The 26,453-nt window shown below is 38.3% G+C and overlaps 1 protein-coding gene across 1 annotated transcript; it reads left to right on the top strand.

Moving 5' to 3' along the window:
- The first annotated feature begins 19,730 nt into the window (after nucleotides 1–19,730).
- Nucleotides 19,731–25,755, top strand: LOC130741454 (laccase-7-like). The gene is made up of 6 exons (XM_057594406.1): nucleotides 19,731–19,918; nucleotides 21,403–21,554; nucleotides 23,370–23,611; nucleotides 23,736–23,861; nucleotides 24,215–25,183; nucleotides 25,301–25,755. Exons 1-6 carry the CDS (start codon nucleotides 19,829–19,831, stop codon nucleotides 25,429–25,431), a joined length of 1,710 nt encoding a protein of 569 aa, XP_057450389.1. The 5' UTR covers nucleotides 19,731–19,828; the 3' UTR covers nucleotides 25,432–25,755.
- Nucleotides 25,756–26,453: the final 698 nt, after the last annotated feature.

Below are 26,453 nucleotides of genomic sequence, written 5' to 3'. Positions count from 1 at the left end.
ATAGTTCATGAGTTTTGCAATGCATGCTTCTTTTGGGTAAGGGTGAGTGAATTTGTGCCATTGCAAGTTGGGTTTGGGTTGTGTATGTTCATATTTGGGTTGAATTTGTGCTTAATTAGGAAGGGGTTGTGAGTTTGTGAGGAATGGGTAGTTAGGATTTTGTGGATTAGTTTAGTTTTGCTTTTGCTTATAAGGTGTTTGATAGAATGCCTCAATGGGTTCTCTTAGTCGATTTTTGGCAAGTGCTTGTGGTAATTTTTCTCTCTTTGCCAAAATCACTAAGAAACTTGTTGGGTGCTCTTAGGTTGTTCTATTTTTGTTTTTGTACAAAGTTTCTTCTTTCTTTTCTTTTTATTTTTGAACTAACATTTCTAACATTTGTGGCTTGTGTATGGGCTAACAACTTTGCAGATGCCTGTAAAAAGAGCAAGAACCAACACAAGAGCTGCAGCTTCTTCCTCCACCTCCCGGAGTTTTGATCGCTCCCGCTTCCTATCTGCGATTAAGGAAGAGTTTTACCGAGCTCACCTAGCACACAAGGAGTGTGTGAAGGAGCGGGGAGTTTTGTATCGGGAGGGAAGGAGAGACCTCTTGGGCATGCAAGAAGCCATGGAGATTAGGAGGTGGAAGAATTGGGTCAACCCCATTCCGTTTGCTTGTGAAGTCATGGTTAGGGAGTTCTACGCGAACACCTACTGTGACAATCAAGATGACAGGTCCAGGCCACCGGTGAATTCATCTTGGTTCAGGGGAGATGTGATTGATTACAATCCAGCAGTCATTCGCAGGCATCTTGGTCTCCTCACGGAGGACCAAGAGAAGGAGTTTTTCCCCGAGAAGTCCACTTATCATGAGCTCTTAGAGGAGAAGTCACCGGAGATCTTGGAAGACATGAAGGCAGTGATTGTTAGGCCTGGGCGGGACTGGGAAGCAGTTGAAGATGAGATCATTTTTGTGAGAAGGAAGGATATGACACCACTGGCTAGAGTTTGGGCTGAATTTTTGCAGGATTCCCTCATTCCTAGCTCTAACAAATCTGAAGTTAGAGAGGTTACATTGGTTGCTATCTATTGCATCGTGAGAGGTCATCCTATGGACGTGGCCACCATCATTGCTGGTCGGATTTATTCCCTCTACAACAGGAGTAAAGACAAGCATCGGCCCATCTTTCCTCACTTGATTTGCTCTTTGATTCATGCGGTGAGGGACCGAGCTAGGAGGCCAGTCCATGTTATTGAGAAGAGGTTGCCTGTGGCACCTCTGCTCAGTAAGGAGAGGATCGCTCAACTTTATAAGGAATGGACAGCAAGGATGCCTCAAGAGGAGGAAGAGGAAGAGGATCCTGAGGAGCCAGCGGAAGAAGAGGAAGAAGAAGAAGAGGAAGAAGAAAATGTTGAGGTGGTGAATGAGGTGGTTACTCCACCACGTGCTGACCCTTCTCCTGCTTGGATGGAGGCCGCTTTCGGGCGGATGTTTTTGAGGCAAGATCGCTTACACAGGGATCTTGACCTCCATTGGAGGGGAGGTAGCACATCAGACCCCAGGTACAATGGGCCCTTGGATTTTAATACCTTGGAGCAGGGGATGATAGACTTGAGCTTGATGCATGATGCCGGTGTTCATCCGGATTATGGCGATGGAAGGGGTGACCATGACCCCATGGAGTGAGTTAATTGAGGTATTTCTACCCTTAGTTTAGGTCATGCATCTTTGGCATATTTTTCAATTTGTAGTTTTTCTTTTTCTTTTTGTCATGCATTGTTATTTAGCTTTTTGTTTTTGGGTCTTTTACTTCCCTATACTCACATGCTTTTAGCTATAGTTTTGCTTCCCTATTAGTGCTGTTTTTGAAAATGCTTTTGTGAATACTTGTTGTTGTTTTTGGGGTTGAGTGATTGCATGTTGGGGAAGAGAGGAGGAGACTTCGGTCTTCCGAGTGTCTCTTGAGAAAGGAGTCGGTGTGAGTCCATTAAGGGTCTATCTTTGACCCTTCACCATAAAAATTCTCTGGAGGATCCTGACTCACTTGCAATTCTTGGTTCTGCGTTAATTTCGCTCATAGCATGCTTAGTGATTTCTGTTTTATTCTTGAGACTTATAGGATTTCTTGAGATTCTGAGTTTGTGGTTGAACATTGCCCTTAGTTGTCCCATTTGAGCTTAATTGGAGAATCTTGTTGTAGCCAAGTTTGGGATGGAAGTTTTGGTTGGAATATTGGGGAGTGTTGGTCCTTGTTGTGTTGTATGGAGCTGGAAAAATGAGAAATAGTCTCTTGCCCCAAAGGAAGAAAAAAAAGTGAAAAAAAAAGAAAGAAAAAGAACTCCTAACCAAAAGTTGGAGTTGAAAAAAGAAAAAAATGGGTTTGAAAAGGTGGGTGCAAGAGAATTGTGCAAAAAAAAAATGTTGTAAAGCTCCGGGGTTATTAGAAGAGGACCGCACTCAATGTGCTTGAAAGCCTAGTTTTCCCTTAGGGACCAACCACCATCATGTTTCACCTAGCCAATGTTTCAACCCTTTTTGAAGTCTCTTTGAATATTTGCATGATTAATCTTTGCTGCTATGGAGTGAATGACATTCAGGACCTATGAACTTGTTTGTGTGCTCAGTGCACTAAATGAACATCTCATCTTAGGATTTTTAGTTCTATATGCTTCCCATGAACGGACTCTACACTCTTCTCTTTTGAAAAGATGCATGAAGTAGGTTGTTGGGTCTTTCTCTTGGAACTAGCTGTGATTTCTTTGTCCCCCTGTTTTTGTGAAGTATTCCTTGTTGAGAGCACTTGTGTGAGAGCATTTCTTGCGCTTGAGGGCAAGCGAGTGTTATTTACGCTCGAGGACGAGCTGTCGTTGAGTATAGTGGTGTGATGACCCTATTTTAGTAGTGTTTTTAGGGTCGTTTCTTTGTTTGTTTTGAGTCTTTTTGATGAGTCTCATGTAGTGTTTCATGCATTCTCATGCATTTTTATTCTTTTCTTTAGTCTTTATTTCGTTTTGGTAATTTAGTAGTTTTATAGGTAGTTTTCTTGCATTTTAAGTAAAGTTTAGGACTTGCATGGTTTTGTTGTGTTTTATGAAGGACTTCTTGTGCTAATGAGCTCTTGGAGCTTCTAGAATCTTCCTTGACTTGGTGGTTAGGTTTGGAGAGCAGAAACTGAAGGAGAAAGAAGGCCAAGAAGCATGGAATTGATGAAGAACTTAAAGAGAATTGAAAAGAGGAGTTTCAGAAGCCAAAAAGTCTTTTTCAGGCGAGCTTAAGCGCCTAGGCGCAGGGAGTGGGCGCCTAGGCGCCAATTGGGTCCAGAAGCATGTTTTTCAACATGCAATTGGCGCTCAGGCGCTCTGAATTGGCGCCTGAGCGCCCAGTTTCGTTTATTCTGCCTATAAATAAGGCTTAGGCCAATTTCTTTGATACATTTTGGACATTTTACTCATTTTTGATCAAGTTTGAGAGCTGAGGAGAACTTTGGGGCTAAGGGAGGCTTCCAACTTGTATTTTTCTCAGGTTTTCTTTATACTTTCTTCATGAATCCACTAGCCATGAGTGGCTAGTTTACTTTTTGCTTTGGGTTAAGAGATTCTATGAGATTTTAGTTTGTTAAATCCTATCTCTATGCATGAGTCTTGATTTAATCTTGTATTTCAATTCCTTATTGCATGCTTAGCTTTGGTGCACCTTTGCTAGAGGCTAGATTATAATCAAAAGGAAATTTGTTATGATTTAGGGACATGAATTGGAATAGATCCTTCTATACTTGCTTCTAGGCATAGAGTGAGAGTAGGGTTTTGTTGGCCTGAACATACATGCTTATTTACCTCGTATGAATGTTTAAGTACACAAGGAATTGGGCTTATCTCTCAGTTTGAGAGAATTACTTTTGTGAGGAATCAACTAGTAAGTACATAGGCTATAACAACAAGGGATAAATCAAGATATCACATGCATAGGATAGGTGGACTAAAATGGATTAGATGATCAAAAACCCAAGGCAATTTTCCATCAATTGTTTTTTTACATCATTTTCAACATTGCTCTTTTGCGAAACTTTTGTCACAATCAACCAAAACCAATTTCTGAATTTTACTGCTTTAAGAACTTGCAAACTTTAGACTTAAATCAACAATTCTCACTCACAATCCTTGTGGTTCGATATTTTAAAACCCGGAGGTATTCATACGCTTGCGAATTGACCAACACATCACAATAACCTGAAAGCTTATACTCTGATGTTTTCTTATACATCAAGCCAAGGTTAGTGGTGCCTTTCAGATACCTTAGGATCCTCTTAACAGCAGTTAAGTGGGTTTCCCTTGGATCTGATTGGAAACGAGCACATAAGTGAACACTAAATAATATATCTGGCCTAGATGCAGTTAAATATAGAAGAGATCCTATCATACCACGATAAAGCTTCTGACAAACTTTACCACTTGCATCTTCTTTCTCCAGAATGCATGTAGGATGCATTGGAGTCTTGGCCACTGTAGATTCCAGCATGTTGAACTTCTTCAGAAGTTCTTTAGTGTACTTGCTCTGATGGATATATGTTCCTTCTGGTGTTTAATCAACTTGTATTCCCAGAAAGTACTTTAGTTCTCCCATCATACTCATCTCAAATTCAGCCTGCATCATCTTAGAAAATTCTTTGCATAGAGATTGATTAGCAGAGCCAAATATTATATCATCAACATAGATTTGCACAATTAAGATATCATCTTTATAAGTTTTGCAAAAGAGAGTTGTATCTACTTTACCCCTTACAAACTCATTCTCCAGAAGGAATGAGCTGAGTCTCTCATACCATGCTCTGGGAGCTTGCTTCAGACCATAGAGTGATTTCTTCAATTTGAACACATGGTTTGGTTTCTTCTCATCTTCAAAACCTGGGGGTTGATGAACATAGACTTCCTCTGAAATATAACCATTTAGGAAAGCACTCTTCACATCCATCTGATGAAGAACTATGTTGTGATTCACTGAGAAAGAGATCAACAGTCTAATTGCTTCTAGTCTTGCTACTGGAGCAAATGTTTCTGTGTAGTCTATTCCTTCCTGCTGGCTGTAGCCTTGAGCAACTAGCCTTGCCTTGTTTCTGACTACATCTCCTTTCTCATTCAGTTTGTTTCTGAACACCCATTTTGTTCCAATTACATGGACACTCTCAAGCTTCTTCACTAAGCTCCAAACGTCGTTCTTGGAGAATTGATTCAATTCTTCTTCCATGGCCAGAATCCAATCCTTGTCCTGAAGAGCTTCATCTATGGACTTGGGTTCAATTAAGGACACCAATCCTTTCAGACTGAGCAGAGTTTCTTCAGATGGTCTGAAGGCTGATCTGGTTCTGACTGGTTCATCTTTGTTGCCCAGAATCAATTCTTTAGGGTGAGCTGCAGTGATTCTGCTCTTCTTCAGAGTTTGTGAATCAGAGGGACCAGTTTCTTCTTCTGGTTCATCTTCCTCTGGCTCAGCTTCCTCTGGAGCTTTGCCTTTGTCAGAAACATTTATACTTAAATCTGCAAATTTCTCAACTAGCTTTGACTGGTCAGAGTCAAGCTTATCGTCAAATCTAACATGAATAGATTCTTCAATAGTTTTAGCTTCAGTATTATAAAATCTAAAACCTTTAGATCTATCAGAGTAACCAAGTAATAGACATTTAGAAGACTTAGCATCAAATTTATGCAATCTATCCTTAGTATTAAGAACATAACAAACACAACCAAAAGGATGAAAATAAGAAATGTTGGGTTTTATGTTCTTCCACAATTCATAGGGAGTCTTATTCAGAATTGGTCTCACAGAGATTCTGTTCTGAATGTAACATGCTGTATTTACTGCCTCTGCCCAAAAGTGCTTAGCCATGCCAGTTTCTTGGAGCATGGTTCTAGCCATCTCCTGAAGAGTTATGTTCTTCCTTTCAACAACACCATTTTGTTGAGGAGTTCTGGGACAAGAGAAATCATGTGCAATTCCATAGGAATCAGACAGACTCTCAAACTTGTCATTCTCAAACTCTCCACCATGGTCACTTCTGACACGCACAATCCTACAAGCCTTCTCGTTTTGCACTTGGGCAATGAAGGTAGAGAACACAGCATGAGACTCATCCTTGCGGGTTAGAAACTTTACCCATGTCCAGCGGCTATAGTCGTCAACAATGACCATCCCATATCTCTTGCCACCTATAGACCTAGTTTTCACTGGTCCAAAAAGGTCGATATGCAGAAGTTCTAACGACCTTGAGGTTGAGACAACATTCTTTGCCTTGAAAGGGACTTTAGTGAATTTGCCTTTCTGACATGCTTCACAAAGAGCGTCTGAAGCGAACTTCAGATTGGGTAAGCCCCTGACAAGGTTTAGCTTGCTCAGTTGAGAAATCTTTCTCATACTGGCATGCCCTAACCGTCTATGCCATACCCACTGCTCTTCATTAACAGAAAGAAGGCACTTCACATTCTGAGCCTCCAACTCAGATAATCTGATCTTATAAATGTTGTTCTTCCTCTTGCTGTTAAAAAGAACAAAGCCATCGATCTGACTTACAGCCCTGCAAGACTTTTGATTGAAAATAACATCATAACCCTTGTCAGCTAATTGACTTATAGACAATAAGTTATGAGTTAAGCCATCTACCAATAACACATTATCAATGCATGGACTACTATCTACACAAATAGTACCGGTACCAACAATTTTACCCTTTTCATTTCCTCCAAAGCCAACTTCGCCTCCAGGCTTAAGTTTTAGCTCTTGGAACATACGCCTTTCTCCCGTCATGTGACGCGAGCATCCACTGTCCAGATACCATGACTGGAGTTTCAGTGGAGCTATCAAGGATATCTGCAACATAGATAATCTTGTCCTTAGGTACCCACTTTTTGGGTCCTTTCTTGTTAGTTACCCCAGAGGTTCTGATCACCTTGGGTTTCTCTGTTGGGTCCAGGTGGGCCAGCATCCTGCCTGCAGGTAGCATTCGAAACGGGGCGCTGTCTGCTACGCTATAAGAAATAACGTTGCGCCCTCACTAACACCAATTGGTTTTGGCGTAGTGGTAAGCGCGTGATCCTACAAGTGGTATCAGAGCTAAGTCCCGTGTTCGAATCCCACGGAAGGCATGCTGTGCAGCTAGTTTGGCTGGCAGGTGCTGGGGGGGGATTGTTGGGTCCAGGTGGGCCAGCATCCTGCCTGCAGGTAGCATTCGAAACGGGGCGCTGTCTGCTACGCTATAAGAAATAACGTTGCGCCCTCACTAACACCAATTGGTTTTGGCGTAGTGGTAAGCGCGTGATCCTACATTCTCAACATGATAATGTAAATGAATTTTTGCATGATATTTAGACATGGAGAAGGATCCCTTTTTAAGAGGGGTTTTAGCAACTTTAGCAGGTAAAGGATCAGGCAATATGGTACCAGAGGGAACAAAGCATTCATACAAAGATTTAGCTTTAGACACAGAGGGCTCATTTCTAATTGGTTTAGAATAGCCAATGCCATGCATTCCATTTCTGCTTACGCCATAGATCATTGAAGCCATTAAGCTTCTATCTACGCTCTTAGCCAGGAATCTTTGAAAAGACTTTTCATACTTAGATTCATTTCTACAATCAGAGGCATCACAAGCAACTATTTCTTCTAACTTAGCGATCTGGTTCTTAAGCACAGAGTTAGAATTGATCAAGGCATGATTATCATTTTTCAAATCAGAAATAATTTTCTCATGTTCAGAAGGAGTCTTAGAAACAGCAGATAAGTTCTCTTTCAACTTCTTATGCTTAGACAATAAAGAGTTATACTTATCCATGATATCAGACAAAGCATGTTTCAGTTCAGAGGTAGAGAAAGAAGCGAATACCTCATTTTCATCGTCTGAGTTAGGATCTCCTTCTGATTCTGAGTCAGAGTCAACAGCTTCCTTTGACTCTGCTCCTTTGTCTTTGACAATAGCCATGAGTCCTTGGACTTCACCATCAGAGTCAACATCCTCTGACTCTGATTCATCAAATGTCACCATCAGACTCTTCTTTGTCTTGAAGTGCTTCTTTGGCTTCTTGTCCTTCTTCAACTTTGGACAATCACTTTTGTAGTGCCCTGATTCTTTGCACTCAAAGCATGTGACTTCTTTAATTGATGACTTCTTCTGGCCTGAGGATTCAGATTTTCCTTTTGCCTTTCCAGAGCCTTTGTACTTGCTCTGCCTGTGCTTCCAGATGCGGTTAAGTCTCTTGGAGATCAGAGTCAGCTCATCTTCATCAGAATCTTCTGATGCTTCTTCAGATTCTTCTGCTTCAGCTTGGAGAGCCTTTGACTTCTCAGCCTTAGCCTTTTCAGATTTGGATTTCAAGGCTATAGACTTTTTCCTCAGATCTTGCATCTCAGAACGCTTCAGCTCATGGCATTTTAGAATGCTAATGAGTTCTTCTAAACTCATATGCTCAACATCTCTTGTGAGCTCAATTGATGTCACTAAAGGCATCCAGCTTTTAGGAAGACACCTGATGACCCTTATGACATGATCTTTTGTTGTGTAGCTCTTGTTGAGAGGTCGTATTCCAGCTACAAGCAACTGAAATCTGGAGAACATTTCTTCAATGGTCTCATTTGGCTCCATGATGAAGGATTCATACTTTTGGATCAAAGATAATGCCTTTGATTCTTTAACTTTCTTGTTTCCTTCATGAGACATCTTCAGAGATTCAAAAATGCCTTTTGCAAACTCACGATCTGTAATCTTCTGGTACTCTTCATAAGAAATAGCACTTAGAAGAATTGCTCTTGCTTTGTGATGTTGTGAGTACAGCTTCTTTTGATCTGCAGTCATCTCTGACCTTGGAATCTTCTTGCTATCTGCATCGACTGGACGCTCATAGCCATCCACAATAATATCCCAGAGATCTGCATCAAAACCCAGAAAGAAACTTTCGAGTCTATCTTTCCAATACTCGAACCTTTGACCGTCGAACATAGGAGGCTTTGCGTTGTATCCATCTTTCTGTGTTTCACTGGTGGTAGCCATTGTTTTTCACACCGGCCCGGATCACTGAACACTGTTAGGTTTGGTAATCAGAACTTACGCTCTGATACCAATTGAAGGTATGAAAAACGGTAGAAAGGGGGGGGGTTTGAATAACGTTTTCAAGATAAAACTTACACCTTAAAGATTTTAACAAATCTTTTCGAGAACTAAGTGCTAAAGATGAGAGATAGAAAAGCACACAAGGATTTTATTCTGGTTCACTTGATAAATCACTCAAGCTACTCCAGTCCACCCGTTAAGGTGATTTCTTCCTTCTTAGAATGAAGGCAATCCACTAATCAGGTATGTGTTACAACTGCACTTGAAACCTACAAGTGACTAACAATACACTGACTTAGCTCACACTAAGATTCACTCTCTTAGTCTTCTCTAGGATCCGATCAACCTTGATCTCCTAAAGGAAAACTATACAACTGTATATGAAGTTCTTGTTTACAAGGAAAGTGCTTCTAAAAAGCTTATAGTAAACACAATGAAATTCAGGATGAAAGAAAGCTTAGAAGGATTTGAATATTTCTTGCGCGTGTGTAAATGCTTCTAGCCGCTTCTTTCAATCTTCAGTCACTATTTATACTCCAAGGATTAGGGTTGAACGTTGCATGGAAATGCTACCGTTGGAGGGCAGTTCTGGAAATTCCAGCTTCTACTGTGGCTGAGAACGTTAGGTAGGTCGTCAGGAAAGTACATTCGCTTTTGTACTTGGATAGCGACTTGACCTTTAAACCTAGGAGACTTCTGATCAGGGGAATGCTTCATGTTGGAACTTGTGAAGCCGGTTGATCAGAGTCAGAGGGAAAGCACAGATCCTCTGACCGTTGTATCTTCTGATTCTGAACTCAGAGGGAAGTACATGGTCTTCATAGTTTCTTGCTTCTGGACATCAGAGTTTCCACTGTTCAGCTTCTGGATCTTCAGAGTCTTCTACACCATCAGAACATCTAAACCTTCAGAGTTTCTTGGTTGTCAAAACTTCTGGATCTTCAGAACTTCTGGTGGCTGAGTCCATATCAGAGCTTGTATAACTTCAGATCTTCTGAAGCGTTTCTACTGTTCAGAGTGAACATAGATGTTGCGAAAGCGTTGCTTGGGTCACTCTTTATGCACAGTGCTTCTGATTTGTGTGAGATTGAATCAAGGTCAGAGCCTGTAAATAGCACACTCAGAAAAACACGTTAGAGTACCATAATTGTTCATACTCAAAAGGTTAACTTGTAATCATCAAAACATAGAGTTGTACTACTAGATCAAAACTTGATCTTACAGAGAGCACAAATTCTTGCGGTAGGAGGGGACATCCCTTCAAAGTCTTTTTCAAGTATGAGAAATAGATGAATTTTTGCTATATGTGTGGGCTGCTCAACCATGGTATTCGTTTTTGTGATAAGGCTGAGAAGGAGCCACCACTCCCTTATGGCGAATGGCTTCGGGCTGATGAATGACGAAGCTATGGGGTGAGAAACAGAGGATAGAACATGGTGGCTCTAGGCGAGAGCAAGGTGGAGTGCCTATACATGAGGGGGTGCGTAACGAGGGGCAGGAACATGATGAGCAGGTTCGTGATCAAGGCAAAGTTACTGCTGAAAATGTTCCTCCCATTCAAGGTGGTAAGGAGGTGGGTGATAATGGAGGGACTGTGCTCTCGGATTTCGCTCAAAAAAACTGAGTTGGTGTTGACAAATGAAACAGTGGGAATAACCAGTTTAGTTCTCAACAGAGAAAGCATCCAATTGTGTCTTCTTCCGCTTTTTGTACGGGTGGAATGGGGTTTTTACCTCCTTTGAAGAAAGTTAATTCTGATATTGGATTGGGATCGGCGGAGACTGCGGAGCAGTCCCGCCCTCCTCAATGAGGATCTTATCTTGGAACTGCCGAGGGCTTGGGAACCTGAAGGAAGTTCGAGCCTTGCAGAGGCTCATTCATTCTGAATCTCCCGATGTGGTTTTCGTCATGGAAACAACGTTGTTTTCTTTTGAGATGTTGCGCCACCGAGGCATGGGTGGCCTTTCTAATATTTTTCCTATTACATGTGCGAGCCAAGGTCGGTCTTGAGCTGGTGGGTTATGCCTCCTTTGGAGGGATGATGTGAAAGTGGAAGTGAAACAAGTTCCTTTGAATACCATTTTATTCAATCTAATCCATCCTGATCATATATTAGCTATGCAGGTTTTGGCAGTTTATGGCTTTCGGAGACGAGGAATAAAAGCAAAACTAGGGAACTGATTTCCCGTTTTAAACCAGTGGAGCATACTCCATGACTTTGCATTGGTGATTTTAATGACATACTTTCCCCAATGGATAATCTTGGGGGCGATTTTCCCAATATGGGACGGTTACACTTGATCAATCAAACTTGCAATGAATGTGACATTCAGGATGTTGGTTTTTCTGGTTATAGGTTTACGTGGTCCATTAAGCAGAGTACACCAAACACGGTGGAGGAGCGATTGGACTATGCACTTGTTAATGATGTTTGGGACTCTATGTGGCCGGTTATGAGTTTGAAACACCTTTGCGCAGTTTTGTTCTGATCATAACCCAATTTTGTTTAGTTGTGTTTCTCGCAAGGGTAGAAAATAGATGAAGCTGACACATATGTTTCGGTTTGAGGAGTTGTTGCTTGAAAGTGGGGAGCAATGCATGGAGGTCGTGACAGAGGCTTGGTGTAGGCCTAGCTCATCTTTGCTGTCTAAATTTTCTGAGGTTGGAGGCTCTCTTTAGAGGTGGGGAAAGGAAAAGTTTGGGGATCTTCCCAAAAAGATCTCGGAGAAGAAGGTAGCTCTCCAAGATCTTCAACGACAGGTGCAATATGAACAAGTCCTTAGTGAGATCAAAGAGGTGGAGGGTGCCCTTGATGTGTTGCTTGAGCAGGATGAAGTGTGGTGGAGCCAGAGGTAGAGCTTCATGGTTAAAAGTGGGGACAAAAACACTAGGTTTTTCCACCATAAGAGAGTCAGAGGAGGAAGAGGAATCTGATTGAGTTTATTAAGGATGATGTGGGACTTACATTTGTGGAGGATGTGGATATCTCTAGGGTGTTTTCCTCATATTTTACCAACTTATTTACTTCCTCTAATCCCTCGGGTATTGAGGAGGTGACTAATCTTGTGGCCGGGAGGATCACCGCTAATCATTTTGGTATCCTATCTGAGTCGTTTACGAAAGAGGATGTAGAGGAGGCAATTTTCCAGATGCACCCGACAAAGGCTCCGGGTTTGGATGGCTTTTCGGCGTTATTTTATCAGAAATATTGGAGCATCATTGGGAATGAGGTGTCTCAGTTCTGTTTGCAGGTTTTGCAGGGTTCGGTTTTTCCAGGTGCGTTAATAAAACTCTTATTGTATTAATTCCGAAAATTAAGGATCTTGTGCATGCGAATCAATTTAGGCCCATCGGCCTTTGTAATGTTATTTTCAAAATTATCACTAAGACCATTGAAAATAGGTTGATACTTATTTTTCCTAACTTAATGTGCAAATCTCAAAGTGCTATTGTTCCAGGCAGGTTGGTTACGGATAATGCTCTTGTTGCACATGAGTGCTTTCCTTATATGAAGAAGAAAATTTCTGGCCGGAATTACATTATGGCTTTGAAACTTGATATGTCCAAAGCCTATGACCGAGTTGAATGGTCTTTCTTAGCATCTGTGCTTCATAAGATGGGTTTCCCACCTTCATGGGTTACTTTAATCATGAGTTGTGTTACTACGGTTGAGTTTTCTGTTATGCTTAATGACAATCATGAATTTGGATTTATTCCTGGGAGGGTTTTGAGGCAAGGAGATTCTCTTTCTACTTATATTTTTATTTTGTGTGGGGAAGTTTTTTCTGCAATGATACAAAAATCTATTGTTTCATCTACTTTGAGTGGCATTAAAATTGCGCAGAATGCGCCTGTTATTTCTCATTTGTTGTTTGCAGGTGATAGTATCTTGTTTTCCCGAGCAACGGATCAGAAGACCATGGATGTGAAAAACATCCGGGCGGTCTATGAGCGTGCTTCAGGCCAGACGATCAATTATGATAAGTCAATGCTTTCTGTTAGCCGAAATGTGCCTCAGAATCATTTGGATGAGCTGAAACAGCTTTTGCGAGTTAAGGCGGTTGAAAGCTTTGATAAATATTTAGGTTTACCTACCATTATTGGTAAGTCTAAGTCTCAAATTTTTAACTTTGTAAAATATCGTGTCTGGAAAAAAATTAAAGGGGTGAAAAGAGAGATCTCTTTCTTGGGTGGGAAGGGAAGTTTTGATAAAGCGGTGGCTCAAGCTATTCCATCTTATGTTATGTCTCGTTTTATGCTACCTAATGGTATTTGTGCAGATATTGAGCGTATGGTCTCCAGGTTTTATTGGGGCGGTGATGTATCCAGGAGGGGTATGCATTGGGCTCGTATGGGATAAGCTATGCAAATAAAAAATGGAGGGCAGACTTTGCTTCTGCGATTTTACGGCTTTTAATTCAGCATTGGTTGCAAAGAATTGGTGGAGGATTTTTTCTCAGCCAGAATCTCTTTTGGCTCATGTTTTTCGGGGTGTTTATTTCCCTAATGGCTCTATTTAGGGTGCGAAAAAGGGTATCGTCCTAGCTATGTTTGGTCCAGTATTCTGAGCACCAGGTGGATCTTTGAAAGGGGTAGCCGTTGGCGAATTGGAGATGGTCGTAGTGTGCTTGTTCGCAGTGATAATTGGCTTCCAATGAGGTGCCCGGTTAATTACCGTGAGATATTCTCTCAAATGTGGGTGTTGTCCATGTGGCAAATTTAATTGAAAGTCACCAGTGGAATAGGAACTTGATTTAGTTTGCTTTCTATCCTAACACAGCAAAGCAAATATTGGCAATTTCTTTGCCTTTATATGGTGGGTCTGATTCACTCTACTGGCCTTCTTCCTTGGATGCTAATTACACCACTAAGCTTGGGTATGCGTTTGTTAGGAGCGTGGTAGTAACTGGAACAGCTTCTTCTTCAGATTCTGGGACCTTGCTGCCTCTAAAGCTTTGGGAGAATTTCTGGAAAAGCCCCATGCTTCCTCGCTGCAAGGAAGTGGCGTGGCGGTGGTGCTTGAATTATCTCCCCGTGCGTGATGTGCTTCAGCGGAGGGGCATGGATGTTGATGTCGTGTGTGGCTTGTGCGAGCTGGAAGCAGAAACCGTGAACCACTTGATGTTCCATTTCCCAGCCAGAAGAAGACTCTGGTTATGGCTCTCACTTTCTCTGAGGATGGACAGGTTTCAAGCTGTGGGTGATTTTCTGTAGAATTTTATGCATAGTGCAAAGTTAGAGGGGATTGCACAGTGGCAAACAGGTTGTTATGTACTGTGGGAAGCCCGCAATCATGCGGTGTTTGTGGGTCACCGGTTTTCTTGTGAAGCGGCGCTGCAACGTGTCCAGGCCCTTGGCTGGTTGTAGCCGCCCGCACACCATGTTCCTCCCGCGGCGGTGGTCAGCAACTCCACTTGGAAGCGGCCTGATGCGGGTGTTTTTAAGCTGAATTTCGATGCTTCCTTCAGATCATATGCAGACGCAGGCGTGGGGATGGTTGTCCGGGATGAGGAAGGCACGGTGCTTGCAGCGGCGACAAAGTACCCCGTCATGGATTCTGCCCCTGCATTGGCTAAGGTGTTGGCCTTACGATGGGCTATGGTGCTCGCGGTTCAGTTGGGTTTCTAGTCTTTATACCTTGAAACTGATTGCCTTCGGTTATTCCAGCGTTGGAAGAAGCCTCCGAATGGAGGATCATATTTTGTTGTTCTTATTAGAGAGTGTGTTGCTTTTGTCGTTATTTTGATGTTGTTCGTTTTTTGTTTGTTCGTCGTTCGGGTGATTCCGTTGCGAATTTTCTAACGCGGAATGCCTCCTCATTCGTCGGTTTAGTGTGGATTAAGGAGGTTCCTCTAGCTGCTAGCTCTCTTGTTTCTGCAGACATTTTGACCTCGATACTGTTTGGTTCTTAATAGTATTGAAGTTATGTTTCAAAAAAAAAGCTTCATTAAGATAGGTGGTGTCGCTAGAAAGTTCGCTAGACACGCAAACAAGTGGCTTGAGGTCAAATTAAAGTGAGGATCTTAAAAAAATATTTCTTATAAACATAGCGATGAAATCTTCAATAGAATTTTTTTTTGGTGCATCGGAAAAGTAACAAGACAAAAACAAGACTAAGGGATTGCTAGAGAATCACTCAACAAGAGGACCTCTAGCTCCGGGAAGGGGATGTCTACAGCAGAAACCCCAAGCGAATGCAAGGAAGAAGCATGTTTCGCAAGGCAATCAACTGCCTTGTTCTGGTCTCTGCTTATCCCGGCAAGTCTCGTTCCCCAACCTCTGTTTAAGAGTTCATGAATCTCATGCAGCAACAGCCCATGGACGTGGAAGTGGCAGCTAATGGAATCCGATAGGAACCTCACCAGATCAGCGCTGTCAACTTCACATAAGACGTTCCTGAGGCCTAAAACTCATTTTATTTAGAAAGAGACCAGAAATATATATATATATATATATATAACCATTTTCTAATTTATTAAACCACGTGAGACAACTCATGTTTTTTTTATAGGCAAATGTTAGTAGTTAGTTGTTAGTAAGTTAGAAAATTCCTTCAAATTTTCCTTCCAGGATTCGAACTCTGGACCTTCCCCTCCCCAACCCTTAATTATGTCTCATAACTCTTACCACTTGAGCTAACCCTCGTGAGACAACTCATGTAACCCACCAACTTAAAGTGAGTCGAGAAAAGATTACGTCTTCTTGACTCTAGCAATATGTAAGCTAATCCAAGCTAAGTCAACTCATCTTGTGGTAAGTCAAATGAGGTTGGCTTATTTAAATAGTTATTTCGTCTCTATTTCCATTTCAATATTTTATCAAGTGTTACTTTAAAATTGTTGTTGACATTTGGCTTTTTGCATGCATACATATATATATATATCGCCCACATGAAGAAGCAAAACATATTTTTATTCAATCTCGCATGATGCAGGAAAAGCCGCGGCCGCTTTTGTTATTCAAAACAAATGTCATTGTCTTTCATTTTTATATGCAAGTCTCTTAGAAATTTGAGTATGATAGAATTTTTCTTTGTTTTTACTTCTCTCTATTTTTATTTTTAGTAATAATAATTTTAGATTGGTCCTTTGTTTGCTGTGGTACACTGTTACTTTTATGCTAGTTTTGAAGCCTTTGGAGGTTTAGGAGTGACAGCTGCTTGGAGATTGGTTCTTGGGGATTAGTTTGAATGTTTTGGATCTGTTACACAAAGGGTGAGGTGGTGCTTTTAGATTAATCTTAGGCCTGTTCATTACAGAGAGATGGATGGATTCGAATGAGGTTATCTTTAATTTGTTTGCTAGTGGGTGTTTATGTTTTCAAGGATGCTCTTTTGGAATGTTGCCTGGTCTATTGGGCGTATTAAGTTGAAAATGGTGGGTTAGGTTTTTTTTATAGCAAATGTTAGTTGTTAGAAATGTTAGTAAATTAATCTTCCGGGTTCGAACCCGGGATCCTTCACCTTTTACCCCACCCAACCCTTATGTCCTTAGCTCTTACCACTTGAGCTATCATTCGGAGACAAATGGTGGGTTAGGTAAAAGCGTATCAAGGAGTATCTTTTACCTGAGCTATTTGATTTATTCATATATTCTTTTTATTTTTATTTTCTATCTCTCTTAATTTCTCTTTTTTTCTTCTTTTCTCCCCTTCAGTTACACTTTGAGTTTGAATGAAATTTAGTTTTTCTTTCCTTCCTTTGGTTCTTTAATTTAAGTGTATTGGTGTTGAACTCTCTTGATCTCTTGAGAGATTTTGACCTTTGAATGTGGTAGGTGAGTGAATAAGCATTTGTTTTGATTGATTTGTATTCAATTTCGGGGAATCGTGTATATTAATGTGAGAGTACGATGTTCTCAGAATTTTTAACATGGATGAATAAGTTCTTTTACTCATGGAAAACAAATTTAAAAAGAGGATAAAACTAGGTGGGGCTAAAAAAATTGATCATATCAGGATTATTGAAGAGTGTATGATGAAAGAACTTGTCGACTAGGGGGGCTTGATCTACCAAGTTGGGGTATCAAAAAAATCGTTTCCTATGACCTACATAATGACGATATAGTAGAAGAACAAGAAAAATTGCACATAATATAATTAACTTTGTCTTGCCCTTTTATTATATTTATATACGATAATTATAATTATAATTATAATGACCATGAATTTTTTTTATTCATGGTAAAAAAATTAAGATTTTGATATCTATACATTACAAAACTTTAAGAGGGGAGCACAACGATGACAATACATAGGAGATGAGTCTAAATGAAAAATACCATAATTAATGTCTCGTGTTTTTTAAAATATAAAAGGATACTAGAAATTAAACCTGTGCGTTGCACGGGCTTATTTTTAAGTTTTTCTAATTATATGAAAAAAAGCTTGAATATTATACAAATAATTGACAACGCAAGTTGAGAAGGGGATGAATAAAAACATGAAGAATTGGTAATTGATATAATTAGCTTAAATAGCATGAGAGTAAGAATAATAAGAATTTTTGAAGACGAAAGGATTGGTTGAAGTTTCAATTATTATTATTACTTCGTATTAATTTTTTTTTTATAAGCGGAGTTTCAATTATATGAAATTTCAATTGCATTCTCAATGGCCATAGAGTAGTGGAAGAAGAAAAGACTCACCTCTAAGAATGAGTCATTCATTAACGGATAATGGAGAATGGAAGTTTTTCATTTTTAAATTTATTCTTAAAGCAATTAAATTTATAAAATTACAAAATTCCTTTTAGAAATTGATTATTTTAAAATGGTGGTTACTGGAAACCAAGAGTTTTAGTTTATTGTATTTAAATGAGCATGACAATGATCTTATATCACATAGCTTATTGTTATTTATATCACATAACTTATTTCATGCTAAACATTTATTTTGCAATAAGAAATTTTTTTAGTAGTCATACAATCACTTTAAGCAAAGTCACAAATACATAAAGATATAGATAGATAGATATTGATAAATAGAATTTTTTATTTTAAAAGTATTTTATCTAAATTATTTATTAAAAAATATTTAATATTTAATATTTAATTTTAATTTTTAATATTTGTCAAATGCAAAGCCCAAGTCAATTTTAAGTTTATGAATGTTGTTATTTAATTTTAGTAGTTGTATAGTTTTTTATTATATAAATATTTTTCATTTTTTAATATATTTTATATTTTTTAATATATTTAATATAAATGTATGGGAGCTTTATGGTTTAATGCATTTAATACATGCAAAACCTTAAGTCTCCTTTACATACATACATATATATATATATATATATATATATATATAATGGTAAATCTTATTGAAATAATAAGGATAAATATGACAATAAATTTAATAAACTTTAAGCTAAAAGCTACTTCAAGTAGTTTATTAAAAGTCTTTTAAAAAAAATTATTAGCTATTGAAATAAGTTCATTACTAGTCACTTTAAAAGAGTTTTTAAGCTAATCAAATAAGTTTTGAGTGTGCTTGGGCTAGAGAAGTTTTAGGTTGGGTGACTTCCTGGGAAGTCAGGAAGTCCTCATGTTACACTTATTTTTCTCATTATTCTAATTACCAACAAATTATAGCACAGTTGGTAGCTGGACTCCTTACGCATTTAGTCCAGAATTTTCAATCCCTGGATAGTGTTGTCGATTGTGGCGGTGATGGTGTCAAGGGCGTGGTGGTGGGGGCAGCGGTAGGGTGGTGGTGGTGATGGTAGTGGAGGAGGACGGTCGTTGTAGTGGCAGTAGGGTGTTGGTGGTGGTAGGGTGGTGGAGGAGAACAGTGGTTGTGGTGTGGCTGTGTCGGTGGTAGTAGGGTGGTGGTGGTGGCGGCGACTATGGACGGTGGTGGTGATGGTGACGGTGGTGGAGGATGGATAGTGGTTGTATCGACAATGGAGGGTGATGGTAAAGGAGGACAATGGTTGTGGTGGATTTAGGGTGGTGGTGGCAGTGGCAGTGGTTGGTGGTGGTGGTGGAGGGCGGTGGTTGTGGTGGTTGTAGGGTGGTGGCGGCGACAATGGAGGATGGTTGCGGTCGCGGTAGTGGTGGTGGAGGGTGAGTGGTGGAAGCAGTGGAGGGTGGTGGTGATGGCGGCGTATACGTTAAATCTTATCAGGCCTTATCCATCGCCTACATGGTGTGTGGCTTAAATAATACATCATTTTGATGTTAAGGGTGGGTTGATAGATAAGTTTATACAATACAAAGTTAGCACCAAACAATGAATAATTAAACTCATAATGTATTGCATAAGCTTATACAATCATCATGTCTAATACGGTGTACCAGACGACCCTTATTGTCTTTTGAGTTATTCCACCAAAAATAAAATATTAATTAAAAGTCTAACAAAGTCTAAATTCAAAAACGGCTGCCTTGCGTATACTACTAAGTTTTTGACTCTATATGTTGTCTTTTTTAAGAAATATTTTGTAAGGTTTCTAAGTGATCAATCCTTCTTATTATAAGACTATCTGCCAAAGTATGACGCGAGCCCAATTAATAAATGACTTATCAGGGACGGACAGTTGCATTATTTTAATCATATATGATCACTACATGTACCCAATTAATAAATGGTTTATCATGGAGTACTGTAGCATTATGGAAACAGCGAGCACCTCTATCTCCATATATATATGATATGATTGTATCACAGCAACATGAAGCTATAGTACTTAATTACTTCCACCTGTTGATTTCAGATAAAAGCTTCTAGTTCCTATCTGTCTGGGGTAGTTACTTCAACATGAAGCTTTTCGTTCTGTTGCTAGTGTGTGTTTATGCTCCTCTATCTTTTTCCATGGCTTCGGCTGCTATCGTGGAGCACACTTTCACTGTAAGGATGGCATATATACATTTGACTTTCTTTTGCTCTACTTGAGCTTCTTCATTAATGTCTTTTTAATCTGAGGGCAAATTGCACCAACACCTTCTCACGTTTATCATTATTGCATAGTGAAATTCACTGACTTCCTCTCATTTATACACAATTTAGAGTAATAGATGGATTTTTTTTATAAGAATAATATATTGATATTAGGTGCTACAATAATAAATCTTAGGGAAATTAGTGCAATATTTTCAATAAAATAAAGGTGGTTAGTATTATAATACATTGAAATATGAGTGCAATAATGATAAACATCATGCATTTTGCACAAAATATCATTTACAAAAGTACCCTTGGAAATGAGGATAAACATTTATAGAGTGTTTTGGCTTAAATATATATATATATATATATATATATATATATATATATATATATATTTTGTTCCTACAATATTTAGAATTATATTTATTTGTTCGAGTTAAGGTTATAAGTTTATGTGTTTTTGACTTTTTGTCATAGTCATATTTCAGTCTCTCAAAAGTCATATTTTGTTGCCAATATTGTATCGGCAACAAAAGAAATTCATCACTCAAAAAATCTGAAAACATCCCTCACAGATAAAATTTAGGTGGGCACCCAACCTAACCGAAAAGAACCCCCGCCAAAAGATACAACTCTGATTCTCTTAGGAACAATATAAAGATAATGACTATTATTAGGGCTGAATAAGAGAACAAATAATACTCACATACTAATTTTACTTTTTAGTGTTATGGACAATTCTATAGTGGGATCTGGATCATGTTAAAAAAATTAGTCAACTCACGAGTCATGTTTTTTTTTTACGATAACTCTCAAATGCATTAATTAGATAAATTAGATGATAAGAGAGGAACAAGTCCCTCCAGCACGTACCCAATCCAAACATGGTTAGATGATCAGAAAAAGTCAAATGGGATATAAAGTCAAAAGCCAAATTTGACAATTGAAAAGAAGCATGAACTATGTCGTTACTGTTTATATTTAGCATTTTTTTTTACCAAGCCAAGATTGAATTTGATCAAAAGCACAAGAGGTGCTCTTCAACTCTTTTACAAGAGAAATTAGCAAATTAAATCCAAAACAACTTATTAATATTTTGTATATGTCATTTATATTATGTTTCTTAGTTGCTAACATTAATTTGAACATAATTTTTTTAACTTATATATCAGATTTTACTTGACCCATAATATAAAAACCTAAAAATTAAAACTAATATACATTTTCCTCTTGTAATAAAAAAAAAGTAACAAATATCCTTAACACCTATGTTAACCACTTGCAATACATGTACTCGCTAGAGTCAGCAATTTTTCACACCATGTGTATTGTGTTGTGTCATAAATTTGTCAAGTACACGTCTCTCTACTTTCTCTTCATATATATTTAATTTCATATGGATTAATTGACATTTATGTTATTATTGGAAATTCAATGTGATGCAGGTTCAAAACAAGAGTGTCATACGCTTGTGCAATGAGCAAGTGATTGTCACGGTTAATGGCCAATACCCTGGACCAACCATAAATGTCATCGACGGTGACACCGTCATTGTTCACGTAGTCAACAAGTCACCTTACAATATCACCATTCATTGGTAATCATTTTGGATAATGTTAACTTAGTTATTTGATACGTTAATAGTTATTTATTTCATACATGCATATAGTTTTTTTTTTTTCCGATCAAAACATTATCTCATAGAGTCCTAATATTTTTCTATTTTTCCTTTGTCTTTTTATCAAAGCTTTCATGTTATCTCATAGTTTTATCTCATCTCTTGAATTAATAATACTTTTTTATCTCTCAATAAACTTTTGAATGTGTCAGAAGATCACAATTTTTTAATCACTGAATTTGGTTTGTAGCACACTATGGCGGTTTAGAGTTTTAAAAGATTAATGGCTAAAAAGCACTTTTGGCCCTTGATGTTTTAAGTTTGTGCAAATTTTGCCCCTACTATATTTTTGTCGACGTTTCTACCCCTCATGTTTTCAAACAGTGCACCGTCTACCCCTCCGTCAGTCAGGCTTTCTCATGAGAGGTTCAGGCTTTCTCATGAGAGGTTCCTGAGTGGATTGGAGAGATGAAGAGGAGCATATGAAGTTGATGATGTTCAAGGAAATGATATAAATTAAATTTGCTTGATGTATATATCGATTATGTATGTAACTGAACTGATTAAATGCATGTTTTGCTACTTACAGGTCTTGAATTTGAATCTCTCATGCCCCTTTTTTCCAATTTCACTTGTAATTTCCACGTGGCAAGTCCAAAAAATATATAAAAAAAAAGCCAAATCAGCTCATCCTGTTAGTTTTTTAACGTCTGACTGACGGAGGAGTAGACGGTGCACTGTTTGAAAACATGAGGGGTAGAAACATCAACAAATATAGAGTAAGGGCAAAATTTGCACAAACTTGAAACATCAGGGGGCAAAAATGCTTTTTAGCCAAGATTAATTGATGAGAGGAGGACACCAAATAAGATCAAAGAACACTTGATCTCCATCCTAGGGGTAGATATATGTCACACATCACATGCATGGCTATTACTGGCCTAATTTACATGAATCTTTTTTTTCAAATAAATTAGGTCAAAGGTATTTTAAAATTTTACTAAACTAAATAGTCGGTTTGCAGATCATTTAAAAAGTCTTACAAATTTAGAGCCTGGCTGATTTAGAAAAATACAAATAATATAATATTTATTATTATATACTACTGTTATTAAATTATATTTTTATCAAAATATGATAAAATATTTCATCTATAGAAATATTTAATCCTATATGCTTATTTAGATATAAGTACATGACTCATTAAATATCATATAAAATGTAGGTTTTTAAAAAGATTCTACAAATGTCAGATTAAGGTGTGAAAATTGGCTTACTTCAATCTAGTATGCCATACTCAAGTCAAAAGCACACCAAATTATAGTTGTCTAAATCACCCAAAGTCATGACAAATCAACATTTGAACCATTTTTTTTCTAGATATTAATTTGTCATTCAACAGCTAACATTAACTTTTGACTGACATCAACTTCTTTTGTTAGTTATTGGAAGAAAAATCTACATTCGAACCATTTTCTGAAAGCTTGAGGGATATAATTCGAACAATTGAAACTATAGAGACTAAAGGCGTCATGTATTCCTGAAACAAAAAAGACCAAAGTGTAATTAAGCCCAAACAATAACACACATTTACACTTTTCATTTCTCGATTTTCTTGATCTCATCAACAAAATTTTCCTTTAATGATTTGTTATTGAGGGAAATTCTATGCACTAGAAGTTTGAATAGAACTTCTGTTAGTTTCTATATTGATTTGATTTGTTATTGAGGGAAATTCTATGCACTAAAAATTTGCTTTAACCTTTTTAATTAATGACTAACATTTTCATGTAGGCATGGAGTGACCCAACTCTACAGTGCATGGGCAGATGGTCCGGAATATATAACTCAATGCCCAATTATTCCTGGCAAAAATTATACATACAAATTCAAGGTGACAAAACAAGAAGGAACTCTATGGTGGCATGCTCATGCTAATTTGTTACGTGCCACAGTTCATGGTGCTTTTATCATTCACCCTCGTTCGGGTCGATTTCCATTTCCTACACCCTACAAGCAAGTACCAATAATACTAGGTACTTTTCTCACTATTGCTCTCTCTCTCTCTCTCACACACACACCTTTTCTCATTATAATTGTAGAATTAGTACACAAAATTATTAAATTGCATGATGATAAGGAACTTTTATTTAAATATAGGTGATTGGTATGAGGGAGATGTTGAGGATATTCTCAGCAAAGAACTTGCCACAGGAGATAAAATTCCATCTACTGGTTTCACCATCAATGGTTTACCCGGTGATCTCTTCAATTGTTCACAAATTCGTAAGTTGCTTCCTTCTCCAACATCCATATAACTTGACATATGATCAGAAACTTCAAAGTGTTATTGCATTTTAAAACATGGTCTTGTAGAAGTAATAGTCTCTTTTCAACACTCATTAATTGATCGAAATTCATGTAAGGTTGACTAAAACTAGGAGCCTCGCTCCAAATTAGTAGGACCTACATGAAATTTCGCCAATCAATAAGAAAGTATTGAAAAGTGAGTGTTGCAAGCAATCCTCAGTCTATAAATACTATTTTTTATTTATGCATTTTAGAAAATTAATCTTAACTACTTTGTATGATTGTATATGTGCATATAGTTAATATATGATAGTTTGATCATATTTTAGAGATATATGAGCTTAAGGTGAAACATGGAGAGACTTACTTGCTGCGAATGGTCAACACTGCGCTCAATAACAACCTTTTCTTCAAGATAGCCCATCACAACTTGACAGTTGTTGCTATGGATGCCGCATACACCGAACATTATGTCACCGACATCGTCATCCTCGCCGCCGGCCAAAGTGCTGATGTGCTTTTCACCGCGGACCAACCTAGAGGCTCATACTACATGGCTGCGCATCCTTTTGTCATTGGTGAGCTAGAGAATCTCATCGATAAAACGACAACTAATGCCATCGTTTCTTATGACGGTTACGAAGCATCATCAGATTCAGAGCCCTTGATGCCACTAATGCCACTGCATACTGACGTAGCAATAGCTACAAAGTTCTTCACTAGCATCCGGGGCAATGTGAAGGCCCCATACTGGATTCCTGTCCCACTTGAGGTAGATGAGGAAATGTTCATCACTGTTAACATGAACATGCTAAGGTGCCCCGTTAATGAAAATTGTACAGGTCCACTCAATCAAAAGTTCTCTGCAAGCTTGAACAATGAGTCTTTTGTGCTTCCAGAAGGGAGAGGGTACTCTATACTGGAGGCATTCTACCACAATGTGAGTGGCGTGTACACTGACGATTTCCCTGATTACCCTCCGAATCCTTTTAATTTCGTGAATCCCAAAATCTTTTTGGATCCGAACGTCACATTTGCGCATAAATCAACCAAGGTGAAGAGGTTCAAGTACAATTCAACTGTGGAAATCGTGTTTCAAAACACAGCAGTTTTGAATGCTCAGAGTCATCCAATGCACATTCACGGCTACAATTTCCATGTGTTGGCTCAAGATTTTGGGATTTACAATCCCATATTGGACAAAGCCAAGTACAATTTAGTGAATCCTCAAATAAGCACCACGGTTCCTGTACCTCCTGGAGGATGGGCTGCAATCAGATTTCAAGCAAACAATCCAGGTAAGATTCATGATAAAATCATAATAAACACATAGCATTTGTTTTGATAATTTGATTAGGTAATAATCTCTGTATCTAGCTGAGGTAGCACATTATATATATTTTATTGTTTTGCAGGGGCATGGTTTGTGCATTGCCATGTGGATGATCATAACGTTTGGGGACTAACCACAGTTTTTTTAGTTGAGAATGGACCAACTCCTTCAACTTCTCTTCTCCCACCACCTGCTGATCTACCTAAATGTTAAACTATGTAAGTTAGAATGAAGTTGTGCATTCTTTAAGTCCATACCAATGCCTATATCCTTCCTTTGTTTTGTCAAGATTTATCTTAATCAGTCACTGTAAGCAATAGAATAAGAGTCTTAATTCAGAAAAGCTAGGAAGATTGTTGAAACCAAAAAAGATTGTTCAAACTATCCCACAATGGATAGTTGTAAGGCACAACAATGGTGTATAAGGTTGGGTGTTATGAGTCTAATTGCCTTAAGGCCTTTTGGACAACAACACCTCCAAGTGTATTTTTGATCCAGACTTCCATGTCCAATAAGTAAAGTTTAATTTTAATGTGACGAGTGAATCCTGCTCCTATGTCTCATATACTGCAATGGAGAACTCAAAGTTACGTAGTTCACAGTAAATTGATTATAAGTTGACCTATGTAAGTGCTTACTTTTAATATATATTTAAAGTGGATTTTTCTAACTAAACATCAAGATAGCAATTCGACCACACAATCGACTCTTAGTTAGGGAAGTCAAAGATGACATTAAATTTAAACAATTTCATTCAATAGTCTTTTTATTTAATTTTTCATGTGGTAGACAAAATGATATAATCACCAGATACAACACATCATCACAGAAAAGCATCATATTATTACCATGTCCCTAGGATAGGACTCCAATCTATCACAAGTCTTATATGTAGCAGATCTAACTCCATTACCCATTCATGACAACAATCAAAGTTACCAAACAATATATCATTATTATAGGTATTGTTATTTTTTCAACATCCTCAAAATAGCATGTGAGCTGTAACAACAACTATTCAGAAAGATACAAGACAAGGACAAAACACATGACATATGAAGTAGACTTAAAGGTTCACATCCAAGGCCCACACATTGAAGACTTCTCTAGAATAAGTGTATAGAAAGAAAAGCAAGCAGATAGAAGAACATCGTGTTCAAAAATGATTTTATTTCACTCTTCATTGTACAAAGACCCAAAAATCATCAATCGAGTGACGATGGTCATAATGAATA

The sequence above is a fragment of the Lotus japonicus genome, chromosome 1 (assembly GCF_012489685.1).
Source record: "Lotus japonicus ecotype B-129 chromosome 1, LjGifu_v1.2".
Classification (NCBI taxonomy): Eukaryota; Viridiplantae; Streptophyta; class Magnoliopsida; order Fabales; family Fabaceae; genus Lotus; species Lotus japonicus.
Note: the sequence above shows the minus strand (reverse complement) of the source record. Positions and strands in the feature narration are given on the sequence as shown.